This window comes from Myotis daubentonii, chromosome 1 (genome assembly GCF_963259705.1).
Source record: "Myotis daubentonii chromosome 1, mMyoDau2.1, whole genome shotgun sequence".
NCBI lineage: Eukaryota > Metazoa > Chordata > Mammalia > Chiroptera > Vespertilionidae > Myotis > Myotis daubentonii.
In genome coordinates this window covers 66,554,487-66,581,678 of record NC_081840.1, presented here as the reverse complement: position 1 = coordinate 66,581,678, position 27,192 = coordinate 66,554,487, and the positions used below count along the sequence as shown (strand labels likewise).

The following is a 27,192-nucleotide window of genomic DNA, read 5'->3' as shown; positions in this document are numbered from 1 at the left end:
GAAGGAAGAGACTTCTGTAAGTCTTAAAACACTTAAGTAATGAACAGTATTTGTTTTTCTGATGAACATGATAGATAGAGGTAGTCAGCCTCTAGTAATTGTCCTTATAAAGATATGCAGGAAAATTGGTTTCTTTGTATACACTGGTGTCTTCTGGGCCTGGCGTCCTTTACACAATTTTTTCGTTTTTGTTTTGTTTTGTTAATCTTCACTTTCCATTGATTTTTTTTTTTGGGGGGGGGGGGAGATGGAGAGAGAAAAGGGGAGGGAGAGAGAAAGACAGAGAGAAACATTGATTTGAGAGACACATCAATTGGTTGCCTCTCGATCATGCCTCAACTGGGGTAGGGATTGAACCTGCAACCCAGGTATGTGCCCTTGACCAGAACAGAACCCATGACCCTTCAGTGAGCAGGCTGACGCTCTAACCATTGAGCAACTCAGGCCAGGGCGGCTACCCAATTTTTTAAGAGCTACCAAAGTTGCACTGGGCTAGAGTACAACCTATTACTAAGCAGGGCGTAGAGCCAAGAACACAATTTCCTAGAAATTAGGCTGATTTTGCCAAGTCAAACCTGTGCCCAGCCCCTTCTTTAAAACAGGAGCTCAAGAAAAATGTTGAAATGAGCAGACTTACTTTCTTGCAATCTTTCCTACAATTCTGTCTTATATTTCTATAGTCTTATAATATTTTCACTTTGATACAGGTTCTTACTGACCACAGTGTAAGATCCTGCTCAGAGACAAAACGAATGTGTCTCATGGCAGTAAAATTAAATAGTATCTCCTTTTACCAAGGGGAGGAGACTAGACTTTTGAAGAGATTGTAAATCCTTCTTCCAGTGAACATGGTGACACATTCAATGTGTGAAATCCAGGAGATTTTGGTTAGTTTCTCAAGGACTGTATTGGAACCAACCCTTCCTAGGAAAACAGAAAATGTAAAAGTACAGAGAAAAGAGATAAACTATAGGTTTCCAGTGGCTCCCTCCCCTGCTGCCCTGCCCCAGCCAGTCTACAGAGCACAATAGGGTCAGTGAGGAGCTGGTTGGTTCTCACAGTAAACAGCCAGTGAGGCTGGTGCTTTTTATCGATGCGAAAAGAACTCAGACACTTCCTGCTATTTAAACAAGGTCCATTTTTCTTTCAAAGAACAGGAAAAGCCACAAGAGATTCCCACAGCGCCAGCAATAAGTCTTCTACTCCTGTACTGGGAACTAAGCAGCCAGAATGAAGACAGGAGAAAGAAGAAATATGGTGTTGTCTTGCTTCTTTCAATACCTGTGTTCATCTTCTGCCTGGGATTCTGTGGTTTTCATACCTGCTGGATTCTATCCCTCTATTCCCACCAGTATTTAAGCATTCTTTATACTTGGGGTTTTCCTCATTTTACAACAATATACCTTCACCCACTGCTTTCACATGTTCTAAGCCAGTTATGAGGCCATTTACAATACTGTTCTCATATACCCAACCTACTAGAGCAGGTTGACCCAAAGTCTTTTGACACTTGAAAAAGTTAACATTAAAATGGAAAAACCAGGTCTTAAACCCTAATCCAGTTATTTCTTAAAAATGGCAGATTCTTTCTTTTGAATGCTTAGCTCTAGTTTACTTCCGCTATATGCCAATAAGATGAATACAATAAAAATATCAGAGTGTGGACAACCAAAACTAACACAATAGCTCTAAGCTACTGCTTCAGTTTGCCTGCAGGTGTAAGCAAAGAACATGAGCCCATGACCCCTGTGCTCAATTTCCTTAAAAGTAGTCTCACTAAAGCAAAGGTGAAAACCTCGTTTCCTTCCAACCCATGACCACGACCCTGGGAAGACTGGGAATCTGCTAGCATTCTGACACCAAACACACTGTCTTACTTCTGGTTACCACTCAGATCTCCAGCGTTCATGCAGGACGCTGTTCATGCTGCCTGAACTAGGCTTTCTGTGAGTGCCGACATTCTCCTTCACCCCGTGGCAATGGCACAAGACAACCATACTCACTTGACTGAAGCCTTCCTACCAAGTATGTTTCTACCTCCTCCCCTTTTGTTAGAGTGGCGTTCACACCTGTAAGCTTATCAAAGGAGTAAGCACAAATCTAAAACACATTTTCTCTCTATTCAAGTCACAAATTATTTAAATATACTTACCAATAAGTTACTAAGGGCAGAAGAAGAAACAGAAACCCAAAACTGAATTCCAAATATCTGAAACCACCACATGGAGCATCTCCCTGGTTTTGTCCTTGCCAAAGCTGTTAACATATTTCAAGCAAACAGAGGACTCACCTGGAATCCTGATGAAAGACCAGCCATTCTGAGGCCTGATGCTCCACAGTCCTCCAGCTGGCTCTGGGAAGAACTGGGACCGTTGATTTAGCCAGTCTGCTGCCAGTTCAGGGGCCCCATTCAACAAACACTGCTTGGCTGCCAGACTCCCTCCTTCCTTCAGCACTCGCCGCTCATACTCTGCACTTCGGTCATTGCAGTAAGAATCCAATGGCACTGCGGTGACCTACAGTCAGAGTCAAATGAGATGGTTCTTTCACATTTTCCACACCCACTAAGCCCTTTGGGAACCTCAACTTTGAAATCAACTAATTCTTGGGCTATGTGTTTTACCTTCCCCGTTCTAACAAACTAAACTTTCCTTAATAATGACTTAATGAGCCTTCCCAGGTAAAAGGTCAACCTCTTATAACATGAACCTACAACAAAACTAAAGATCCAAAGAGTGTTGCAGTTCGTGGATAAACTGGGATACCAGGTCAGGAATAATTCTATCATTCATATATATATGATGGCTTTGCAACTACCTTCACTGCTGGATGCTGCTTTGGCAAAGTTCTATTTGCCAAATAGACTTAGAAAGTATGATTTAAGTAGAAATGGACTTGTTGCCCCCTATTAGACCTCATGAGTTTGCTGCTTATGTATTCACAACATGACATTCTACAATTCTGTGTATATATTGACCCAGGGCTCCTGCAAAAGAAGCTTATCAAAACATTTTACTAAGAACTGTTTTTAACAAGCACCCCAACATCTTAGGCTGAGCCTTGAAAATACTGCCACGGGGTATATAAACAGTCAGCTAGCTTACTATGGAGCTGTGGGTGTCTCTGCTGAGGACTAGAGAATACCAAAACCAGAGAAAGAGCATCATTTACCAAAACCAGAGAATATGCTGGCAATGAAGCTGACCTGAGTTTGCTAGGGTGCAGTGCCATCTATGGTCCAGATGCAAAACTACAGAGGGTCACAGCAAGCTGAGCCCCTAGAGCTCCAAAATGCAGACAGGCTCATACAGAAATTGGCTTATCCAGGTAGCACTAAGAGAAGGTTTTGATCATCTCATATCACATTTATCCTCTCCACAGTTTATTTCCAAGTTATATTTTTCCCACTGAAAGTTGAGCATAGGCAAATAAATACTGAAATACAAAGCAGGTGGAAAAAAATTGGGCGTTTCCCTGCTATGGTTTGTCCTGACAGTGGCCTAGCAGATAATGGATCAGAGCCGACATCTACCCTCTGAGTCCCAGAACCTCACAATCAATATCTGCTAATTCCATAAAAATAACTAAGAAAGCAGTGGTCTGGACTACAGAAGTATGACCAGTTCTATATATCTCAAATAGCATGCATGCTCTTGGATGAGTAAAACAGCCTATGAGAGACTCATACTGGCCAATTTTACACTCAAAGATAACTGCTTTGGGTTGTTGTTTATTTTGTAGATCAGCAGAACTTATATAAAAGACTTTGGGCCCACAGTCTCAAAATGAAAAATCAAAAGCTAGAAACTTAGCCTGAAGGAATACGGTCAACAGTGACACAGGGGAAAACGTTTTCCCTGCCTGGGACTCAGTACTAGGCAGTCTTAATAGTTTAAAAACAAACCAACTTTCTTCAGTTATAAACTTTCACCTATTTCCCAACTTTCATTTTGCTGATATCCTTCCAAGTCCAGGATTGAAACTGGGAGGTTTGCAAGGCACAGTTCTTAGTGAAATATTTTTTAATGTTTTGATAAGCTTCTTTGGCAGGAGCCCTGGATCAAGATATATGCAGAATCATAGAATGTTATGTTGTGAATACGTAAGCAGCAAACTCATGAGGTTCAAGGGGGGCAAACAAGTCCATTTCTACTTAAATCCTGCTTTCTAAGTCAGCTCTGTCCTAGATAGACAGCCGTGACCCACGTGGTCTTCCTGATGGTTCAGAAACAGGGGGCAATGAAGCATGACATACTAGTTTCCCCTTCCCACAAATGGAAATGCATACTCCTTTCAGTACCACATAAGCGAACCTGTTTCTTGCTTCATTAACTTCCTAAACTAAAGTATCTCAGGGGCTTCCTCCTCAAGCATTCAACGCGTCCTTCCTGAGGACACGTATATTCCTGCTCTAGCTCTAGGAAGCGTGACCGCTCCAAGCGCTACAATTTTTTAATAAGATGAATTTCCAGGTCTAGTTTATGACCCCTGCAGAATTATGTTCTGGGCTAATGAGAAAACAGCTCCTATAATTCCTTCCTTAATGGCACAGTTTTTCCTGAACTGACCCTAGTTTTCATAGCATGTGCCAGGAAAATTTGTCTTAATTCAAGGCCAAGGTTGAGGATTCAAAGGAAGTCAGTTTCTCTCCATCACAGATGGGTGAGAAATAAATATAATTAAGACATTGCATGAAATGTTGCCTTATAATCCAGGCCTGATCTCAAAGGTAAGAATTTGTGTATGTGTATATAAAATACCCAGACATGTTTAAAGCTTTTTTTCCTGTCCTCATAACCATCATGTAAGTACTCCCATTTTCAGGAGGGGCTGAGTAGGATGGTGGAAAGGAGCCCTTTAGTCCAATAATAAAAGCTTTCTCCTATTCTAACTGCTTCCACATCTTTATACACTATGGCAGTCTTCAAACTACTTTTTATTGTTCTTTATGGAAACAGCAGCACAATGCATGACAGCTTAGACCAGCAGTTGCCAACCGGTGGTCCGTGGACCACTGGTGGTCTGTGAGGTCTGAAAGGTTGGCAACCTTGGTTTAGACTTCTACCTCCTCCAAAAACAATACTCTGAAGTACAGTTGGGGTGCATATGTGTGACTATGTTCAGAAAATAGGGTTGTTCCTCAGAGTGGTTGACTATAGACCTTGGAATGGTAAAAACGAAGAATTTTTATGTCCATAAATGCAATTGTAGTTCAAGGCAGTTCACTTTTTATTGGCTTCATAAAATACTGGGAATATGAAAAGTAAAAATATCTTGACATACGGCTCTCAAAAATCTATACTTCCTCTTATCAGGCCTCGCGGTATACACATCATATTAGGAGAGTGAGAAGGAAACAAACCACACAACCATGAAGCCTGAAGGCTGCTTTCTATGGAAGCACTTGGCTTTAGATGTTTCCTAAAAAAGTGCATTTCTCTGTATCAACTGGATAATCAATGTAAATCAAATGAAGAGGACAGCAGCAAGGGAATCAAATTCATGTAACACAGGACCAGCAGAAAGAAATCTAGGCAGGCAGGAGTCCATGGGACTGAATAATATCATCTCATTTCCAGTCACCATCTTTCTTTGGACCCTCTGCCGGATTCTGATCTTTGATAACTTAATAAAGATGCAAGCTGATATAAATGATGGTGGGAAAAATCACTAAGGAAGATTCAAAAGACTCTCCCTTCTCTGAATAGAACTGTGAAAAAGTAAACTTGCTAGGATGAGTGGAGGAAACAAGAAAAAAGCACACAGAAGGGTAAGAAATGTCAGCTTCTTAAAGAGTCTCCTGGCTATGAAAGTTGCCCCTTAAAGCAAAAGAAAATAAGACAGAAAGACAGAAACTTGATCTTTGCTCAAACCAAAGTCTAGTCACATCTCTACTCTGCTTCTCTTTCCTTCATATCCTTCTTGAGGTTGTATCTGGCATTGATCAATAAGGACAGAAAGAGAGAAGATGTAAGCAAAGTAAACCACCACAGTATGCCAAGGAGGCAGCCTTTGCAGGAATGCTGTCAACAATCACCGGAGTGCCTTTTTTTAGTAAACAGGTGATAGGAAGAATCCAACAGTGCTCAAAGTTAAAACTGCAACATAAACCCCCAGGCTATAAATAAGACCATGACTGTTAAATGGCAAATACTGCACAACAGTCACTTTTCAGAAGGAACATACTTGTGAACCACAGTGCAGGCAGGACTGCTGAGGAAAGTGAGAACACCAGACTAAGAAGTTTCTTGAAGCCAGAGTGTTATGTTTCCTTTTGTTATTTGGAGACTGCGCTGAGGTGATAAGGCCAGATCAAATCTCCCTGCCAATCTGGCCCCCTCCTCTGAAAAACCCTCAATGCAGGTGACAAATGGCTCCCTCTTCTTTTCAAATATTCCACTGTCCCTGACCTGTTGTCAAATATCACAATTGTTGTTGGGTGATAATCTACCTGACAGATGGCTTGCTGCCATGGTAGATTAGAGCCCCTGACTACATGAGAGGAACTACAGAGGAGAGACAAGGTCAGGGGGAAAAAACCACAACTATCTACCATTCAACTATTCTTTTTAAATTTTTAATTTTTTAATCCTCACCCGAGGATATGCCTTTACTGATTTTAGAGAGAGACGGACAGGTGAGGGAGGGGAGGAAGGAGGGAGGGGGGAGCAACGATGGGTTGCCTCCCTCATGTGCCCTGACAGGGGGTTCGAACCCATAACCTGGTATATGCCCTGACTGGGAAGCAAACCCATGACCTTCTGGCGCATAGGAGGCTGCCTCAAACCAACTAAGCCACAGCGGCCAGGGTCAATACAATTCTTAAACTAACCCAGTTCAAGGTGAGAAGTGCTGTCTTGGGAAAGCCAAGAGGGTGGTGAGGACGCTTGTTCTAAATACTAAGAATCTGTATGTTTCTCAAGGTCCAAATAGCTTAAAACAGTCGTTTAAGATATGGATGCCTTGAAAATTTGTTTATTTCTTCCAATACCATCTACTTTGTCTCTTCCCTTCTGTGGCACTTACTCGTGGACTGGCCACACACAAAAAAGATGGTAGCTCAGTGAGCAGGCAGCAACGAAGCGAGGAGGTAGCTGATCTCCGCTGATGGATGACCTGGTCTGAGTAGCCACTCACTGCTTTACAGTGGCTGCTGAAAACCAGAGACTACAAAACAGAAAGTCAAATTAGTGCCATTGATAATTATGGTTAATGTAATCAAAACTGGGGAAAATATCACAAGTTAAACATCTGATTTAAAGGCATTCTTCCTAGTATATATTATTAATTCTAATAAACAAACACTACTTAGAACCAAAAGTATAATATAGACAAAGTCCATACTAATTTCAAAATGTGGTTTTATTAAAGTACCTAAGCATCATTTCTAATTCTACCTTTTTCTGGAAAAGATGCTGTTAATTATAAATGGTGATACAAAACCTTCATTAGAGAAAACACTATGTAATGTATGTGCAGGGGCGTTTGGTTCATTTGTTATACCATGGATGCAAACTCATGTCTTTTTTTTTTTTTTAATATGTTTTTATTGATTTTAGAGTGACAGAGGAAGGGGGAGGGAGAGAAACATCAACGAGAGAAACATCAACTGGCTGCCTCTTGCACAACCCCTACTGGGGACTGAGCCCACAATCTGGGCATGCGCCCTGATCAGGAATCAAACCGGCAACTGCTCAGAGCATAGGGCAACAATCAAACTGAGCAACATCAGCCAGGGTGCAACCTCATGTCTTGAGTTAAAAACAATGACAACCAACAAAATTTCCTTCTAAATTTTTCTTTAAGGCAAATCTGCTTAGCATCACATGTGTGTACTAACATAGTGCAGTGTAATTCTAGTGAGGTTAGCTATTTTATTTATGCAGTGACATCAATACAAGTGGTCAGGAAGAAGGAACAGTATCTCTTTAGTTCCTCTACCTATTATTTAAAAAATATAAACTCTTTATTTAGATTACTGTATCAAAAGTACATTTTCTTTTTAGTTTCTTTTTGTTAATCCTCACTGAAGTATATATATTTTCCCCCTTCCTCATTGATTCTTTTGAGAGTGGAACGAAAAGAGGGAAGGGGAGAAAGAAATATCCATGTGTGAGAAATACACTGATTGGTTGCTTCCTGCATGTGCCCCAACTAGGCCTGGGGATCAAACCTGCAACCCAGGTACATGTCCTTGACAGGAAATCGAATCTGAAACCCTTCAGTGCTCAGGCTGATGCTCTAACCACTGAGTGATGCCAGGCAGGGCAAAAATACATTTTCAGAGACTCCACAGCTCATGTTAAAGCTTCAGTTTACAGCCATTCATATTAAGTATGGCATCTGTCAGTGAGATTACAGTATTCTATTTTTTAAAACATATTTTTATTGATTTCAGAGAGGAAGGGAGAGGGAGAGCAAGGTAGAAACAACGATGAGAGAGTACCACTGATTGGCTGCCTCCTGCATGCCCCCCACTGGGGATCGAGCCCACAACCTGGGCACGTGCCCTTGACCGGAATCAAACCTGGGACCCTTCAGTCCGCATGCCGACGCTCTATCCACTAAGCCAAACCAGCTAGGGCTACATTGTTTTATATAACAGATGCAGTTCTTTCTTCAGTGTTAGACATTTATTGTTGGATCTTCATTTTTTATTACTTCTGTTTTACTGGCTTCTTAAATAAGGCAGGTTGATAACTTAAGTAACTGTATAGATGAAGATAATACACAATGTAGTCAAATTTATACATTGCTGTAAAGTCAAGAAAAAAACAAACAAACTGCTAGATGAACAGTTACCAGCATCCTCTGCAGGACAATAGCTATAGTTCCAGTACCAAAAACTTCCAGTACCATATCTTCAAGGTGTCTTTTTTCAATGCATATCTTCTCCCAAAGTAAATGGGTTCTTTAGGATCACAGTTTGAGAGAAGTCACCTCAAGTGTCTAGTAGGACATGCGTATCATAATCAGCTTCCATGAAACAATTAACATCTAAACAATGGTCATGAACAAAATAAAAGGCTTTAACTGACTCCAGCACAGGTGGGCCAGCTTTGGTGGTTTCTAATCACACCATAGGAAGTCTTTACAATGCTTTATTACAATGGTGGGTCCATGTAGTTTTACTCAGCCAGTGGTTGAGCATCGACCTATGCACCAGAAGGTTGTACAGTTCGATTCCCAGTCAGGGCACATGCCCCGATTGTGGGCTCAATCCCTGGTGTGGGGCATGCAGGGGGCAGCCAATCAATGATTCTCTCTCATCATTGTTTCCTTCTCCCTCTCCCTTCCTCTTTGAAATCAATTAAACAAAAAAAACCCACACACACAAAAACTGCCCAGCTGGCGTGGCTCAGGGGATAGAGTGTCAGCCTGCGGACTGAAGAGTCCCAGGTTCGATTCCAGTCAAGGCCATGTACCTTGGTTGCAGGCACATCTCCAGTAGGGGGTGTGCAGGAGGCAGCTGATCAATGTTTCTCTTTCATTGATGTTTCTAACTCTCTATCCCTCTCCCTTCCTCTCTGTAAAAAATCAATAATATATATATATATATCCCTAAAAAAAATACAAGACACAAAAAACCACACCACCACCAAAATAATGGTGGGTTCATGTAGTTTTGATGTGCTTGACCTTTTTCTCTAGATATTGAGGTTCCTGTTATTACCCACAAAAGAATTTGAAGCTTCTGATAGTTTTTTGTTGTTGTTAATCCTCACCCGAGGATATTTTTTTCCATTGCCTTTCAGAGATTGTGAGAAGGAGGGAGGGAGGGGGAAATAGACAGCCAGTTATGTGCCCTGACTGGGATTTGAACCCACAACATTTTGGTGTAGGGATGATGCTCCAACCAACTGAGCCACCCAGCCAGGGCTTACCTAAAGACTTTGAATTCTTTACTAACTTCTAAAGAAAAATAAACAATGTCTCTGTCAGGGATTTCTTAGTCACTCTCATTTTAAGTATTCTCAAATGGCAAAAACCAACAGAACCCTATTTTTATTTCACTCCTAGCTTATATAAGTAAAAAATGAAAGGATAGCCCTAGCTGGTTTGGCTCAGTGGATAGAGCATCGATCGTCCTGCGGACTGAAGGGTCCCAGGTTCGATTCCGGTCAAGTTCACATGCCTGGGTTGCAGGCTCAATCCCCAGTAGGGGGTGTGCAGGAGGCAACCAATCAATGATTCTCATCATTAATATTTCTTTCTCTCCCTTTCCCTTCATCTTTGAAATCAATAAAAAATATATTTTAAAAAATCCTTAAAATAAAAAAAAAATGAAAGGGTAAATTATTTCCTTCAATTATTTTCTCTTCAACATTACAGTTATTAATAAGAAAGGGATACAAATTTCACGGTAGAAAGTCCTTTTAACACAATATGTCATTTGTCATAAAGTTCTGGAAAAAGTCCAACAATTCTATTTCCAGAGATAGTCATTCTCAAATTAGGACATGTTCACTTATCTTATAGGAGCTAGGTTAAAATGATAGTCTCGTCCTAGCTGGTTTGGCTCAGTGGATAGAGCATCAGCCTGAGGACTGAAGGGTCCCGGGTTCGATTCTGGTAAAGGGCACATGCCAGGGTTGTGGGCTCGATCCCGGGGGGGCGTGCAGGAGGCAGCTGATCAATGATTCTCTCTCATCATTGATGTTTCTATCTCTCCCCCTCCCTTCCTCTCTGAAATCAATAAAAATATATTTTTTTAAAAAAGATGGTAGTCTCATTGGAAGTCACTAAGTCAAGGTGATTTATAAACTTCTGATTCCTGATTTAAAAAAAAAAATTCACAGGTCTAAATGTTCAACATATACAGCCTTAGCTTTAGAGAAACTCTGACTGCTGCTGTCCTATTTTACTCAATCTATACTTTTCTAGAGTATATTCTCTTAACATTGATTCTACTCAACCTTCCTTAGTACAGCGAGTCCATTAACGGTACCACACTATCCACATTCTCTTCACATAAATGACATGAACTGCTGGACACAGAAAAATCCACCATGTAACAAAGACGAACACAAAGGACACCTTCAACGCCACTGTGCAAGGAGCTTAGGGGATAGGACAGAGATGAAGGGGCATTATTTCTTTAGTCTATTTTGGCCTAAAACAAATTAGAAAAAAAGAAACAGAATGTCACACTATAAGAGATGTAACTTGGTTATAATGTGTCCTAGGTTTTGCTATTCTGTTGTCCCTTCCTCATGTTTTTGAATGTCTCATTACATTGTTGACAATGGCAGCTGTAAGCATCTTGCTGCCAGCAGTGAAATCAGGCTTTTGTAATTCTTTTGGCCCCATGTAAAAGTCAAGTGAAAATAAGTAGGACAGAATGATAGAAAACACAGACAAGACGTCTTCCCCTCAGATACAAACATACCCATTTATACATAAAAAATTTAAAAAAATTAAAAAAATATATGTATATTGATTTCAGAGAGGAAGGGAGAGGGAGAAATAGAAACATCAATGATGAGAAACATTGATGGGCTGCTTCCTGCAACTCCCCACCCCCACCCCCAATGGGGATCGAGTCCACAACCCAGCATGTGCCCTGACCCGGAATCAAACCGTGACAATCTGGTTCATAGGTCGACGCTCAACCACTAAGCCATGCAAGCTGGGCCCATTTATACATTTTTAAAATTGATATTTAAATAGCAGAAGGGAGAGAGAAATATTGATGTGAGAGAGAAACACTGATCGGTTGCCTCCCGCACATGCCCCGACCAGGAATCAAACCTTTCAGTGTATGGGAAGATGCTCCAACTGAGCCACATTGGCCAGAGCTAGACTTACCCATTTAAAAAGGGTTTATACTTTGCTCTCCATATCTTATTTAAATTTAAAAGCATGCTTATGTTAACATTAGTTCTTCGTTACTTAGAAACTGATTTTTTTTTGTTCTTAAATAACATCAAATTTAGATATAGAGAAAAGGTCTCACTTTATTTTTTAATGAAAAAAAATTTTTTTTTTATTTCAGAGAGGTAGGGGGAGGGAGAGAGAAAGAGATAGAAACATCACTGATGAGAGAGAATCATTGATCAGCTGCTTCCTACACACCCTTTATTGGAGATTGAGCCCGCAACCGGGGCATGTGCCCTGACTGGGAATCAAACTGTGACCTAATGGTTCATAGGTCAATGCTCAGCCACTGTGTCACACTGGTTGGGCAAAAGGTCTCATTTTAAGTGAAAGGGCATAATGTTTATAAATCAACTGCTACACTACATGGATTCTATTTTCAGAGATATTCTAAGCGATCAAACGAAAAAGGGGAAAGTAAAATAGAGACAAAGCCTGAACACAATGTCTTCCCAGGGCTTTTTTACAAGAGGTGTTGGCAGCTCTCACAATCTAAGGAAATGATAGACAGACAGATAGATAGATAGATAGATAGATAGATAGATAGATAGATAGATACTGTAGTTGCAAATTAACATTTAGCAAGAAAGTTTTTTTAAAAAATATATTTTTATTGATTTCAGAAAGGAAGAGAGAGATAGAAACATCAATGATGAGAGGGAATCATTGATTGGCTGCCTCCTGCACGTTGGACCGAGCCAGCAACCCAGGCATGTGCCCTTGACTGGAATCAAACCCAGGACCCTTCAGTCCGCAGGCCGACGCTCCATCCACTGAGCCAAACCAGCTGGCAGCAAGAAAGTTTTTGAAAACTTCCTGTTTGGGGGATTCTTCATCAATAGTCAAAGCTCTCCAAGCATTTAATAAAGAACAGTGTTTAAAACTTAAACACACACCACTCTTTAAAAAATATTATGTTTAGATCCTTTTGTATATTTTAAATTCCAAAATCTGAAATGCTCCCAATTTCATGAGGTAGTTGGCTTACTACAGATGGAGCGTATATAAGCTTTCAAAACTTTGAAACGTAATTTGTGTTTACTTAAATATTAAAAAAAAGGCTACCGTACTTCCTAGTACCACAAAAGAAAGCAAAACAGAGTTGGAGAAACAGCATCTCTTCAGCATTATGTTATGAATAATAAAATTTATATAATCAGAAGTAAATTGGCAAATCAAAATGAAACGAAAGATACAGAATAGAACATAGCTTGCAAGGAAAAGTTTTGCTCACAAGGGGTTAGGTCTTAAGAGCAATGAATTCCTGTTGGAGATGAAAGCCTGATATTATACTGTATATAATATAAATACAGTTGACATTTGCTATGGCTAATAAAACTATAGACAAATGAATGACCTGGAGTGCAGGGAGAGATACCAACATCTTCTCTAGTTTTAGAACTTTCATGGTGTCACAGTCAGAACCTATCTATAGCCTAAGACAAAATCTCAGAACAGTGAATACCAAAACAAACTTTATAATTAAGTAACCAATATAAAGGCATCAGCCCAGCAGTAAAAGTCTATGGTTCTTTTGAGATGTTCACAATTTTTTGGATACCCCTTTCTTCAAAAGGTGGAACGTAATTGCCCTCCCCTTGGGTGTGATTTAGATGTAATGTCTTCCAAAACCAGCTCATAAGACACTGTGGCTCCTTCTTACTCTTTTTCTCTTGAGTCATTCACTCAGTGGGAAGCCAGCTGCCATGCCCTGAGGACATTCAAGCAGCCTCAAGGAAGAGTTGATACAGCAAGGAACTGAGGCCTCCAGCCAACAGCCAACTCCAACTTGCCAGGCATGAAAGTGAGCTACCTTGGGAGCAGATTCTATGGCTCTAGTCAATCTTTCAGGTAACTGTAACCCTAGCTCAGTGGTCGGCAAACCCCGGCTCGCGACCCACATGCGGCTCTTTGGCCCCTTGAGTGTGGCTCTTCCACAAAATACCACGTGCGGGCGCGCACGTACAGTGCGAATGAAACTTCGTGGCACATGCGCAGAAGTCGGTTTTTGGCCTGGGCGAAACAAGTATACAAGACGAGTGTGGATGGAAGAGTTGGAAGAGGTCGACCTCAGCAAACGTACCTCAATCAGATTTAGGACATTTTTAGCAAAGGCCAGCTTAGGAGTACCCTAATTAAGTTAATAACAATGTACCTACCTATATAGTTTAAGTTTAAAAAATTTGGCTCTCAAAAGAAATTTCAATCGTTGTACTGTTGATATTTGGTTCTGTTGACTAATGAGTTTGCCGACCACTGCCCTAGCTGTTATTTTGACTTCCTAAGAGCCAGAACCACCTACTTGAGCTGCTCCCAAGTTCCTGACCAAAGAAACTGTGAGATATTAAATGTTTATTGTTTTAAACTGCTAGGTTTTGAGGCAATCTGTTATGTAGGTATCCTATATAACAATGATGGCGAACCTATGACATGCGTGTCAGAGGTGACACACGAACTCATTTTTTTGGTTGATTTTTCTTTGTTAAATGGCATTTAAATATATAAAATAAATATCAAAAATATGTCTTTGTTTTACTATGGTTGCAAATGTCAAAAAATTTCTATATGTGACAAGGCACCAGAGTTAAGTTAGGGTTTTTCAAAATGCTGGCATGCCGAGTTCAAAAGGTTTGCCATCACTGCTATATAATAACAGAGAAACATGTAAATTGACCATCCCTCTGCTACACTCTCCAGCCAATCAGGAGTGAGTATGCAAATTAACCCAACAAAAAATGGCAGGTTAATTTGCATACACAGGCGAGGGGCGGAGAGCACAGTGGGAGAGCCAGCAGAGAGTGGAGCGGCTTGGGGAACTTGGCTCCCCAAGCCACCAGATGGAGAGCATAGAGGGAGAGCTAGCAGCTTGGAGGACTTGGCAGAGTGGGAGGCTGTGGGACAGAGACAGAGCAGGAAGGGAAAACCAAGAGTGCGGGGAGCACCAGGAATTCTGGGAATAGTAGTTCTGGTGGCAGCCCCAGGACCAGAAGCGGAAGCCCAGAGTGCGGGGAGCACCAGGAATACTGGGAATCATAGTACTGGTGGCAGAAGGATCTCCTAGACACTAGAGCAGTGGTTCTCAACCTGTGGGTCGCGACCCTTTTGGGGGGGGGGGGTCGAATGACCCTTTCACAGGGGTCGCCTAAGACCATCGGAAAACACATATGTAATTACATATTGTTTTTGTGATTAATCACTATGCTTTAATTATGTTCAATTTGTAACAATGAAATTGGGGGGTCACCACAACATGAGGAACTGTATTAAAGGGTCACGGCATTAGGAAGGTTGAGAACCACTGCACTACAGCAAAGTGAGCCTGGAGCAAGTTACTGTTGTGGTGGAGGATGGAGGAAAAGCAAAGGTGAGAGACATAAGTAAAATCAGAGTGTCTAGGAAAATTAAAGGGAAGATATACCTAAAACTTCCAGGAAATCTCCATCAATGAAGCAAAGGAAAAAAAATGCCTCTGTGAGCAACAAACCAAACTGGGTTGGGGGGGTCTCAGACAATTCACTCATATGATTGCAAATACAGACAGAAACTCCCAGATTGGAGAGGGCTCCCCTGAGGGCTCCCAGATTGGAGGGCGCAGGCCGGGCTGAGGGACCCCTTTCCCCCATTGCATGAATTTCATGCACCGGGCCTCTAGTAGAAATATAAGGGTTAATATCCACAATTGACCCTTTTTACAATTACTCTTGAGATTTCTATACATTAACTACTTCTACTAGTATTCCTCAGTGTCAAGAAGTACATTTAGTTCTCAGCTCAAATGCAGGACAAAAATAACTGATGTACAAAAATAAAAAGAAATCAATAAATGATTAAACAAGTTACCAATACTACCCATGTTTCCCAACCCATAAGAAAAAGTTAGAATTCTTCACAAAATTCTATTTGAAATACTGAGAAAGATTATACTTTTTAAAAAAAATCCTCTCTTGAAGATATGTTTTTATTGGTTTTAGAGGGAGAGGAAGTGGGGGAGAGAGAATATTGACGTGACAGAGAAACATCAATCGGTTACTTCCTGTAAGCTCCTTGACTGGGGATAGAACTCACAACCTACGTAAGTGCCCTGGCCAGTAATTGAACCCTTTTTGGTTTATAGGATGATGCTCCAACCGAGTCACTTGACCAGGGCAAGACTAAACTTTTACTTTTAGGCTGAAGGACATTCCCTGAGATAAGAATACACACCAAGTTCCAAAGAGAAAAGCAACAATAATACAATGCACCAACACTCACTAGGTCCTTCAATGATCATTTATTTCACCTTCTAAGTGCAAGATGCCTAAAATAACTAGACCACAAAGAGAAGAGCAACTATATAAAATGCCCAAATATCTAAATTGTATTCTTACTGGGGGGGGGGAGGGGGGGAGGGAGTGAAGAAAAAAAGACAACTGTGTAACAGTGCCTTTTTTCATGTTAAATAAGTTTTTGTCTTTCTGGACATCATAAAACATTCTTTATGCTAGAGAAGTATCTTTCTATTAATTATAGAGCTCCTACCAGTATTCACTAGCAGTGGTTCTCAATATTCTGGCCCTCTAAATACAGTTCCTCATGTTGTGACCCAACCATAAAATTATTTTCGTTGCTACTTCATAACTGTAATGTTGCTACTGTTATGAATCGTCATGTAAATATCTGATATGCAGGATGGTCTTAGGCAGCCCCTGTGAAAGGGTTGTTCGACCGCCAAAGGGGTTGCAACCCACAGGTTGAGAACCGCTGCACTGGAGGTTTCTACCACATAAATTACCCCTGACTCTCAGCGGTGTACATCAACATTTACCACAATAAGAATGATAAGAAAAACAGTGGCGGTAGCTATCAATGTCATTGCCAAGGAAAACATTTTCTGACCCAAGGAGAAACCTGCCACAGCAAATCCAAAAATCAAAATCATTAATCCAGTAAAGAAGAAAAAGTATTGTTGCAGAATCTATATGAACACTTTCTTTGGATTATTCTCTGCAACAGAGTCCACTGACCATAGATGAGTCTTATCTTGGTTACTGCAGCTCTTGAATAACCAGAAAATTCAAACTCCTTACAAGACGAGATCAACTTTTATAATCTTAACTAATGAATTTTGGAAATCTGTACTAAAGGATAAGTGTCCAAAATTTCCTTCTTTACTCTTCTTTGCAAAACAAACAAAACCAATTTTCTCTAGATGAATGTTTCTTGAATAAGAAAAATCCAGTTAAGAGAAACCTCTATGAGAAACAATATAATAATGGTGAGAGGCATATTCTCAAAAGGCCATTCTTGGGGGATGGTGCCCACAATAAAACTGTTCAAGTTTGAATCAGTTGGTTCTTTCAAAATCACCTATTTTTATTTAAACTATCTTTGAATATCAGGGACATAACAGATATATACCAAAATATACTAAGACACAGGTGGACTTTGATCACTAGAGCTACATGTCAGGGTAACTCTGGAATGAAATAAACACACTGCTCTCTGAGCAACTTCTGGTCTTCTCTTTCATATTCAGAAAGTGAGACTATTCCGTAAAGTCCAAAATGTCAGTTCCTTTCCTTTCCTACTATTACAAGAATGATCCAGAATCTTCTACATAGTGACTTCTCTTTATCTAGTCCTCTAGCTATTCTAATATTGTGCAGTCATCTAGTACTGTATTTTTCAAATCATGAGTAGGGATGGTCATGAAATTATTTTTTTAAAATACATTTTTATGGATTTCAGAGGAGAACAGAGAGGGAGAGAGAGAAACATCAACGATGAGAGAGAATCATTGATCGGTTGCCTACTCCGTGCCCCCTACTGGGAATCAACAACTTGGGCATGTGCCTTTGACTGGAATCGAACACGGGACCCTTCAGTCTGCAGGCTGACGCTCTATCCTCTGAGCCAAACCAGCTAGGGCATGAAATAATTTTTTAGTAGGTCCCCACCAACATTTTAAAAAATAAAAGAAAAAACAACCAGGGTATACTGTATATATGGTTACATATAGTTTTGTTAATTTTTTGTATTAAAATTTTAGGTATGTATAATATTTGGTATATCTACATACTTATCAGGTGGTAACATAAAATATTTTTTACTAGAGTCATGATCACAATTCATTAGCCACAGATATAATGGGCTTTATTATATGTTTAATAACTGTTACAACAACATAATTCTTTATTTAGAACCTGGGCTAACCTTTAAGGCTAGATACCATGTAAAGGTCATCCTGCTTATTTGAAAGCAGAGAGTTCTTAGGATAGATAGATCAACAAATTGCAAAATGCACTGCCTGGTTGGTATTTTAATATATGTATGTTGTAGACTAAAAGCAGAACAGTGTTTCTACACTTACATAATTAGCTTTCAGCTACCTGTGGCCTACAAGCTCAGTAACTCAGTATACATTCTAAGCCACTACAAGAGCAAATATCTATCCATAACAGAAAATAAAATTTAAAAAGAGAAAAAGGAAGTGACTGTAATTTCAATTAGATAAACTTTCAGATTTCACCACCAATTTCCCATAAAGCATACTACCCACATCTGAATTTCTCAGAAAATTCATTAGTTGTTATAAGGACCTCTCTGAACAGGTGCTCTGATCACACTACTATATTTTCATAAAGCGTAAGAATACAAATAAGTGATGCTTATCTTTGAGTGTTAAATTAAGGTGCAGGTATCTACATAAAGGGGCATAACAAACCCTTGGGAGGATAGTGCTTTCTGTACCAAAAATAAACTACTAAAGCTTTATAACTGTAGTGTAATACCATATATTATTGAATGTCAGGGGATTGATCTGTAAGAGGTTAGGTAACTCTTCATTGGACAGATCAATATTTCACTTGTAGGAAGTCATTCTTCCACCAGTGACATTATTCCAAACAGGCTGGGACCCAATTATATTCTCTTTTTGTATTACTTATCTCCAATAAAGTACATGGAGAAATGTTTGAGAAACCAACTGAGAAAACAAAAGAGAAGGAAATCATATGGGTTCTCCAGTGTACAGGGGACACACACCAGATCCAGCCAAAGAACATCCGGTATTTGATAGCATTTAAGACTAATGACCCAGGCAGGAGAAACCAAGATGGCGGCATAGGTAAACAACCGGAAATTGCTGCCTTGCACAACCACTTCAAAAATACAACTAAAAGACAAAACGGACATCATCCAGAACCACAGGAAGGCTGGCTGAGTGGAAATTCTACAACTAGAAGGAAAGAGAAAAGCACACTGAGGCTCAGAGGAGGTGCGGAAGTAAAGTGCAGAAGTACGGAGGCCCATGTGGAAAGGGCTGGAAACTGAGGACATGGTTGTCTTTTTCAATCAGGAGGGAGTCTCAAGCTCCCGATAGCTCTGAACTCCAGTCCCAGGTGAGTCTCTGGGGACCCAAACTCATACGGGGAGAAACTGGACTGTCTGGCATCGGTCAGAACTCGAGGGTGGCTTTCTCTCAGAGGAGCTTGCAGCGATTACCTCGGGACACTGAGACGCAGGGCCTCTTAGGGCAGGGCTGAGGATCAACCATAGCTGTTTGCTCCACCCTGTTGATTCCCTGAGACCCCCGTCCCACCAAAGCTGCGAGCAGAGGCTTTTGCATATGAATGACCTGGCCCTTTGCAATCTAAAATTACCTAACAAACTGCAGCTGGGTCAAAGAGACCCAGAACATCCAAAAGAAGGCCCAAGGCCCCACAGCAGCTTGCATTGCTTCACAGCTGGGCCTCATCTGGGCACCTCCAAATCCCAAACAAAGAAGAGGAATCTGCAGATCTCTCCATAGCTCCTGCTGGGTAGCCTCAGGCAGAGGCTAAATTAGCACCTCCTTAGAGATCCAAGTGCCAGTGTACCCAGTGGTCAGAGTGGGACCATCCAGATTACAACTCCTCAGATCCATAAGGGACACACTCAGGGGGCAGACTCAGTGAGCACCAAAGCCCCACTGAAGCAAGTCTTGCCCCAGAAGGGTGTCTCCAACACAGAAGTTCTCCCACTGTAGACACAGCTGATTCTCACAGCCAATTGGCCTGGAGGTCAATTCCTCCCAGTGATACCAACTACAATCAAGGCTTAGCTACAACAAGACTGTGCACACAGCCCACAAAAGGGTGCACCAAGAGTTTCCACCTCAGGTAATTGGGGAGGCTGAGCCACTGGGCCCTATAGGATACCTAGTACAGAAAGTCACTCTATCAACACAGGGAAGCAGCCAAAATGAGGAGACAAATGAAAGAAATGGAGGAAAGCAAACTACTGGATATAGAGTTCAAAACCACGGTTATAAGGTTACTCAAGAAACTTCTAGAAACCGGCAATAAATTTAGTGAGACCCTCCATAAATGTAGTGAGACCCTCGAGGATATGAACAAGGACCAGCTAGAAATTAAGCATACACTGACTGAAATAAAGAATATTATACAGAGATCCAACAGCAGACTAGAGGATCCCAAGAATCAAGTCAAAGATTTGAAATACAAAGAAGCATAAAACACCCAACCGGAAAAGCAAAAAGAAAAAAGAATCCAAAAATACGAAGATAGTGTAAGGAGCCTCTGGGACAGCTTCAAGCGTACCAACATCTGAATTATAGGGGTGCCAGAAGATGAGAGAGAGCAAGATATTGAAAACCTATTTGAAGAAATAATGACAGAAAACTTCCCCCACCTGGTGAAAGAAATAGACTTACAAGTCCAGGAAGCGCAGAGAACCCCAAACAAAGGAATCCAAAGAGGACCACACCAAGACACATCATAATTAAAATGCCAAGAGCAAAAGACAAAGAGAGAATCTTAAAAGCAGCAAGAGAAAAACAATCAGTTACCTACAAGGGAGTATCCATACGACTGTCAGCTGATTTCTCAATAGAAACTATGCAGGCCAGAAAGGAGTGGCAAGAAATATTCAAAGTGATGAATAGCAAGAACCTACAACCAAGATTACTTTACCCAGCAAAGCTATCATTCAGAATTGAAAGTCAGATAAAGAGCTTCACAGATAAGGAAAAGCTAAAGGAGTTCATCACCACCAAACCAGTATTATATGAAATGCTGAAAGGTATCCTTTAAGAAGAGGAAGAAGAAGAAAAAGGTAAAGATACAAATTATGAACAACAAATACACATCTATCAACTCGTGAATCTAAAAATCAAGTGAATAAATAATCTGATGAACAGAATAAACTGGTGAATATAATAGAATCAGGGGCATAGAAAAGGAGTGGATTGACAATTCCTGGGGGGAAAGGGTTGTGGAGGGTGCGGGAAGAGACTGGAAAAAAAATCGTATACCTATGGATGAGCAACGCGGGGGGGGGGGGGGGGGGTTTGTGTATAAGGGCAGAGGGTGGGTGGGGTAGGAACCAGGTGGAGGGGAGTTATGCGGGGAAAAAGAGAAACAACTGTAATAATCTGAACAATAAAGATTTAATTTTTTAAAAAAGAAACTATTGTAAAAAAAAAAAAAAGACTAATGACCCATTAAATGTTTAAAAGGATACAAGAAAAATGTCCTACCTTCTAATCTTGTTGAAGAACTATAATATAAACATGCAAATCTCTTTTCAACTCTCCAGTGCTACCCATTTCATTGAGAATAAAATCCAAATCCTTAGCAATAATTTATGAGGCCCCCTAGGATCTGGACCTACATCTATCACCTTATTTCCTGTCACTTTCCCCTTCACCTATTTTACAATGGCCAATAATTACATGACAAAGTACTCAACATCATTATTTTCCAGGATAATGCAATTTAAAACCGTGACCTACCACCACAAATTAAAAAACATGGACTGAAAATACCAGTTATAGGCAAGGATGATGAACATAACAGCAAATCTCTCACAATGCTGGTGGAATTGTAAATTGTAAAACCATTTTGGAAAACGTTTGGCAGTGGCTACTAAATCTAAACATACATATACCTGATTATACAGCAAGCCCACTTCTTTGGAACATAAACCCCAAAGTAATTAGTGCTTATGCTCATCAAAAGGCATGTACGAGAATGTGCATAGCCCTTTTATTCATAAAAGCTCAAAACTGGAAGCAATCTAAATATCCACCAACAGAACAGATTAATAGCTTTAAAAAAGAATGCTTTAATACAACATAGATGAATCTCATAGATATAATATTGAGAGAAAGAAACCAGACACAAAAGAGTACATACTGATAATTCTATTTTCATAAAGTTCAAAAGAAAAAAATAATCTGTGATAACAGAAGTAGTATAGTGATTACTTTTCTTTATTGATTTGTTCTGAATGAGAGGTATTAAATGGGAAGTAGCACGAGGGAGACTTCTCTGGGTGCTAGAAATGTCCTATATTTTAATGTAGGTAGTTGTTGCAAGTATTTTACACATGTATAAATTCAGAGAGTTGTGAATTTAAGGTCTGTGTTACAGTAAAGTTATATATAAAATATATCTTTATATATACATACAAATATCAATATACAGCTTCCACTCCTCTGGGAACTTTTGGCTGTAAGGCCATTATTTACTTTGTTGCTTCTTATACTGAAAAGGGAATGGAGTACTACTTGGATAGCTGATGCTGAAATAATTGCTTACCTTTAACAAAGGGCAGCTGCAAAGGTTGGGAAAGGAGAGTGGAAAATTAACTCCCAGAAGGAAATCCTTGTTGCTCAGATATCTCTGCTGGCTCTCCCCTTCTGGCTCTCCCCAGGAGCGCAGCTGATGGAGCCTGTAGGAGGCTTTCAGAGACAGGAAAAGAGCTAACCATCTGAAATAAATCACAGCAGACATGCTTATTCAGTGCTCCATGGAGGTTTGAGGGTACTTCACAGCAGTGAGGAACTTTGTCTCTCATAACTTATGTCTTTTCTAAATATTGAGCATTTTAGAAACAGTTCTTTCCTACTCTGAGATAAAACTACTTCATATTTCTGTTCTATAAATTCTACCTTTTGCATGACTTGGCTTGCTACTATGAAAACTAAAATCCTCCGTAAAGCTCATCTCAGTATTGAAGAATATTCAATCCTACCACAAAAACTATCATAAAAACATCCTCCTATTAGGGAGAGAGCTTTGCCTAATGAGGTCACTATTTATTACATAAAGGCAAGGTAATAAAATAAGGGAAAGCCATTATTACAAAGAATAAGATCATAGAACTAAGTTTCCCAGAACATTTAAGGCAGGCTATGCTCTAATCACTACTAACTAAAGGAATCATTACCCATCATTTGCCCTATGGAAGCGAATAAAATATAGTAGACTAACTAGAAATTAAGAAGACCTGCCGAAACCGGTTTGGCTCAGTGGATAGAGCGTCGGCCTGCAGACTGAAAGGTCCCAGGTTCGATTCCGGTCAAGGGCATGTACCTGGGTTGCGGGCATATCCCCAGTGGGAGATGTGCAGGAGGCAGCTGATCGATGTTTCTCTCTCATCGATGTTTCTAACTCTCTATCTCTCTCCCTTTCTCTCTGTAAAAAATCAATAAAATATATTAAAAAAAAAAAAAAAAGAAGACCTGAAGACCTGGTAGCACGTGGGAGGAGAGTCTGATGTTCTTATTTATGGTATATCATGAGGTATCCAGCAATTATTAAATGATCAAAAGAAAATTATGACTTCCTAATATAAATTTTCTTTTTAAAAATATTTTTATTGATATCAGAGAGAGGAAGGGAGAGGGAGAGATAGAAACATCAAAATGATGAAAGAGAATCACTGATCGGCTGCCTCCTGCACGCCACACACTAGGGATTGAGCCTGCAACCTGGGCATGTGCCCTGACCGGGAATCGAACTCTGACCTCCCAATTCAGAGGTTGATGCTCAATCACTAAGCCATGCCGGCCAGGCCCTAATATAAATTTTCAACAACACAAAAAGAATGAGAGGCTCTGTAAGATATAACATTAAATATTTAACCTTCATAGTATTCAACCTTTGTCCTTGTTTATTTCCAATGGCTCTCTCATCAAACAACGAGCAAACTCCTCACTCACCTGGCCAAAAGTCCCTGAAGCATAAGGTTTGCCATTTCTGCTGGCGATACATCAATAAAGCGAAGGAAAGAAAAACAGCTTTCTTCATTAACACCTAGAATATCAAAGGACAAAGTTAAACTCAATAACAAGCCAAGAGATAATACTCAACTAAAACCTGTTCGCTAAACTGCTGAATTTTGGCTTAATAATAAAAACATTTTAAAGATTCTGAACCACAGCTACTTTGATGAAGGTCAGGGTGTCATATTTTTGTACCACAATCTTAAGTAGACTAGGCAGACCTATGAGATATGGCACAGATGAGCTACAGTGAAGTTGGCTCATTAGTTATATTTGGGGTTTTGGATCCTTGGCTAACTGCCTTCTGCTTTTTATCATGCCAGACCAAAAGAAAAAACAAAAAACAAAGGACAGAAGTACGAGATTCTGAACCATTGAACCTTTGCCTTAATACTGAGGACAATGTCCTAAGTTGAGAAGCTTCTTTTCCTTAGACTAATAAGAATCTTGCACTGTTTCTGTCATGTCTTAAGAGTGTAAGAAATTCTTAAGAGTCAGGTATGAAATAAAGCTGGAAGGTCAATGTAATATTTTTTTATGGCTTCCTGTTATAGTCACAAATCATAGCATCTATAGATGAAGATGACTAATTTACTTAAATCTTATCAAGACTTTATAAATAAAAACCAAGCATGCAGGCAAACCACTATTAGTTCCAAATCCGTCATTCAACAGAACAAAGAGAAACATCCTGATAAATCCTTGGCAAACTTTCCTTCCCAAAGATAAAAACACATACCTTTTCTGTGAAAGAGAGACTGCTGGATATAGTCTGGTGCAAATGGAGAAAGAAGAACCCTTAACCACCTGTAAAGCAAGTAAATAAAGTAAATTCAAACCCAAATTTATTTGATTTTTAAAAATATATATTTTTATTGATTTCAGAGAGGAAGGGAGAGGGAGAGCTAGAAACATCATCAGAGAGAGAACAATTGATGGCTGCCTCCTGCACGCCCCTGACTGGGGATTGAGCCTGCAACCTGGGCATGTGCCTGACCAGGAATCAAACTGTGACTTCCTGGTTCATAGGTTGACACGCAACCACTGAGCAACACAGGCCTCTTTTACAGATCTCTTTTGGAGCAAGTGCATATTTGCACACAGGAGCGTATTTCTCATTTGGAAAAGCAACCAGAAGTGGCTAGGGCCTTTAAGGTCATCCAGTTAGGTAAACCCTTGACAGTGTACAGATTTTCCTACCACAAGATCCCTTAACCCAGTTTAATTATGTTTTAGTGAGGAATTCAAACATTCTCCACTAAAATTTTCTCCACAATCCCACATATTACAAAAACACTCTTTTAGAGTAAACAGATAGTAATATTTGCTCACCTGTCCCGTGAATGGTTGAAGACCCTGATCTGTCCGTGATGGTAGATAAATTTTGAAATCTGGTATGGCTTTAGGGAAATATGAAATGGAGACCAAGTTTCTTGTCGTTCAAATAACTCTGGGTGATTACACACCTAAGAGAAAGGGAAAGAACACAACATTGTTATGTGCAAACATCACTCTATGAAATGATGGGGGAACCCAAACCCTGAATGTTTACCTTTGTGAATAAATACTCTGCCATTTTCATCTCTTTTTAATATTTATTTGGTATCAAGGTTAGAGGCCTTTTACTTGAAGTGAGTTAATAAAGACAACTCCAGGGCAACTGATCTAAGCTCTTACCTTTCTAAACTGCATGACCAGATTCATGAGGCTGCTGGTGGTGGTCTGTGCTTGCTGGGTAGAGCCCATAGAAGATTGCAATAAATCCTCAATAGAAATTTTGTTCTTTAGTGCCTGATAGAGTAGCTTTTGTCGACTGGTCAGTTGGCAATACATTAAAATCTCAATCTAAAAATCAGTGAAAACATTTATATTTTGAAAAACAGTTTAGAAGGAAATTCAGTATCAACATAAAGTTAAAAACACATGTAAGCCAGATGATTGAAAAAACAATTCTGTATATCTCTAGAAACACATTATCTCTATAAATCTGTGATGTGGTTAATTATCCAGAAATGTTTTTCTTCCTTGACTCTCTTTCCGTCACTCAGTCTACATGCTGTCCCTGGGAAATTTATTCCATTTCCAATAGCACCAATTATTGCCCATCACAGTGACTTACACAAAAATATATCCCTAAACTCTCCTAGCTCCATACTGTCAACTGCCTACTACAATAAAATAGTACCACTCAGAGAGTGCACAGCAGTTTTATGTTTTTAATAAAAAAATGTTTTTATTGATTTCAGACAGAGGAAGGGGGAGGGAGAGAGAGAAACATCAGTGATGAAAGAGAATCAACTTCCATCAGTGTCTCCTACTGGGGATTGAACCCTAAACCTGGTATGTGCCCTGACCAGGAATCGAACCGTGACCTCCTGGTTCATGGACTGATGCCCAACCACTGATCCACACCAGCTGGGCAAAGCAGTTTTATATGTCACATATCAGAAAACAATTATCTTTTCCACAATTTACTAAATTGATTAATAGCATTACCACTCACTGAGTTGCCCAACAAAAACTTCAGTCAGCTTTGATTTCTTCTCTCTCTCATACCCCATGTTTAATAATTTCCTAAGTCCCTCAACTCAACCTAGAAATTTACTTATTTATTTTTATTTTATTTTATTATTTTATTTTATTTCATTATTTTATTTTATTTTATTATTGATTTCAGAGAGGAAGGGAGAGAGAAACATCCTATATAATAAAAGCCTAATATGCTAAGTGTCCAGTTGTCCATTCAACCAATCAAAGCGTTGACTGCTAAGGCTGCTCAACCGCTCGCTATGACATGCACTGACCACTACAGGACAGACAGTCAATTGGTCGACCAATCACTATGATGTGCACTGACCACCAGGGGGCAGATGCTCTGACCGGTAGATTAGCTTGCTTGCTGGGGTCCCGCCAATCGGGACTGAGCAAGACGGGCTGGACATGCCCTGGAGCCCTCCTACGGTCCCTCCCCAGCCAGCCAACTTCTTGCGTCCCTCCAAGCCCCGAGTGCACCAATGGGTTCCCTCAGCCTGGCCTGTGCCCTCTTGAAATCCGGGACCCCTGGGGGATGTCGGAGAGCCAGTTTCAACCCGATCCTGCAGGTCAGGCCAAAGGACCCTACTGGTGCATGAATTCCTGCACCAGCCTCTAGTCAATGATAAGAGAGATTCATTGATTGGCTGCCGGGAGCCGGTCCATCCTTGCTGTTTCAAGGGACCTGGCATATATGGCATACGGTTCTTAATATGTTTGCTCACCTTCTTGGT

General features: G+C 40.2%; 1 protein-coding gene across 4 annotated transcripts in view; it reads right to left on the bottom strand.

The window, feature by feature from the left end:
- The window catches only part of INO80 (INO80 complex ATPase subunit), a 168,772-nt gene that overhangs the window by 55,206 nt on the left and 86,374 nt on the right, over positions 1-27,192 (bottom strand). For all 4 annotated transcript variants that reach the window (XM_059712805.1, XM_059655721.1, XM_059712640.1 and 1 more), the window contains 7 exons: positions 25,604-25,771; positions 25,259-25,392; positions 24,666-24,733; positions 23,864-23,957; positions 22,458-22,629; positions 7,027-7,167; positions 2,291-2,516 (listed from right to left, as the gene is read on the bottom strand). In XM_059712805.1, coding sequence (XP_059568788.1) covers positions 2,291-2,516; positions 7,027-7,167; positions 22,458-22,629; positions 23,864-23,957; positions 24,666-24,733; positions 25,259-25,392; positions 25,604-25,771 — 1,003 coding nt within the window. The remainder of the gene's footprint in view (positions 1-2,290; positions 2,517-7,026; positions 7,168-22,457; positions 22,630-23,863; positions 23,958-24,665; positions 24,734-25,258; positions 25,393-25,603; positions 25,772-27,192) is intronic.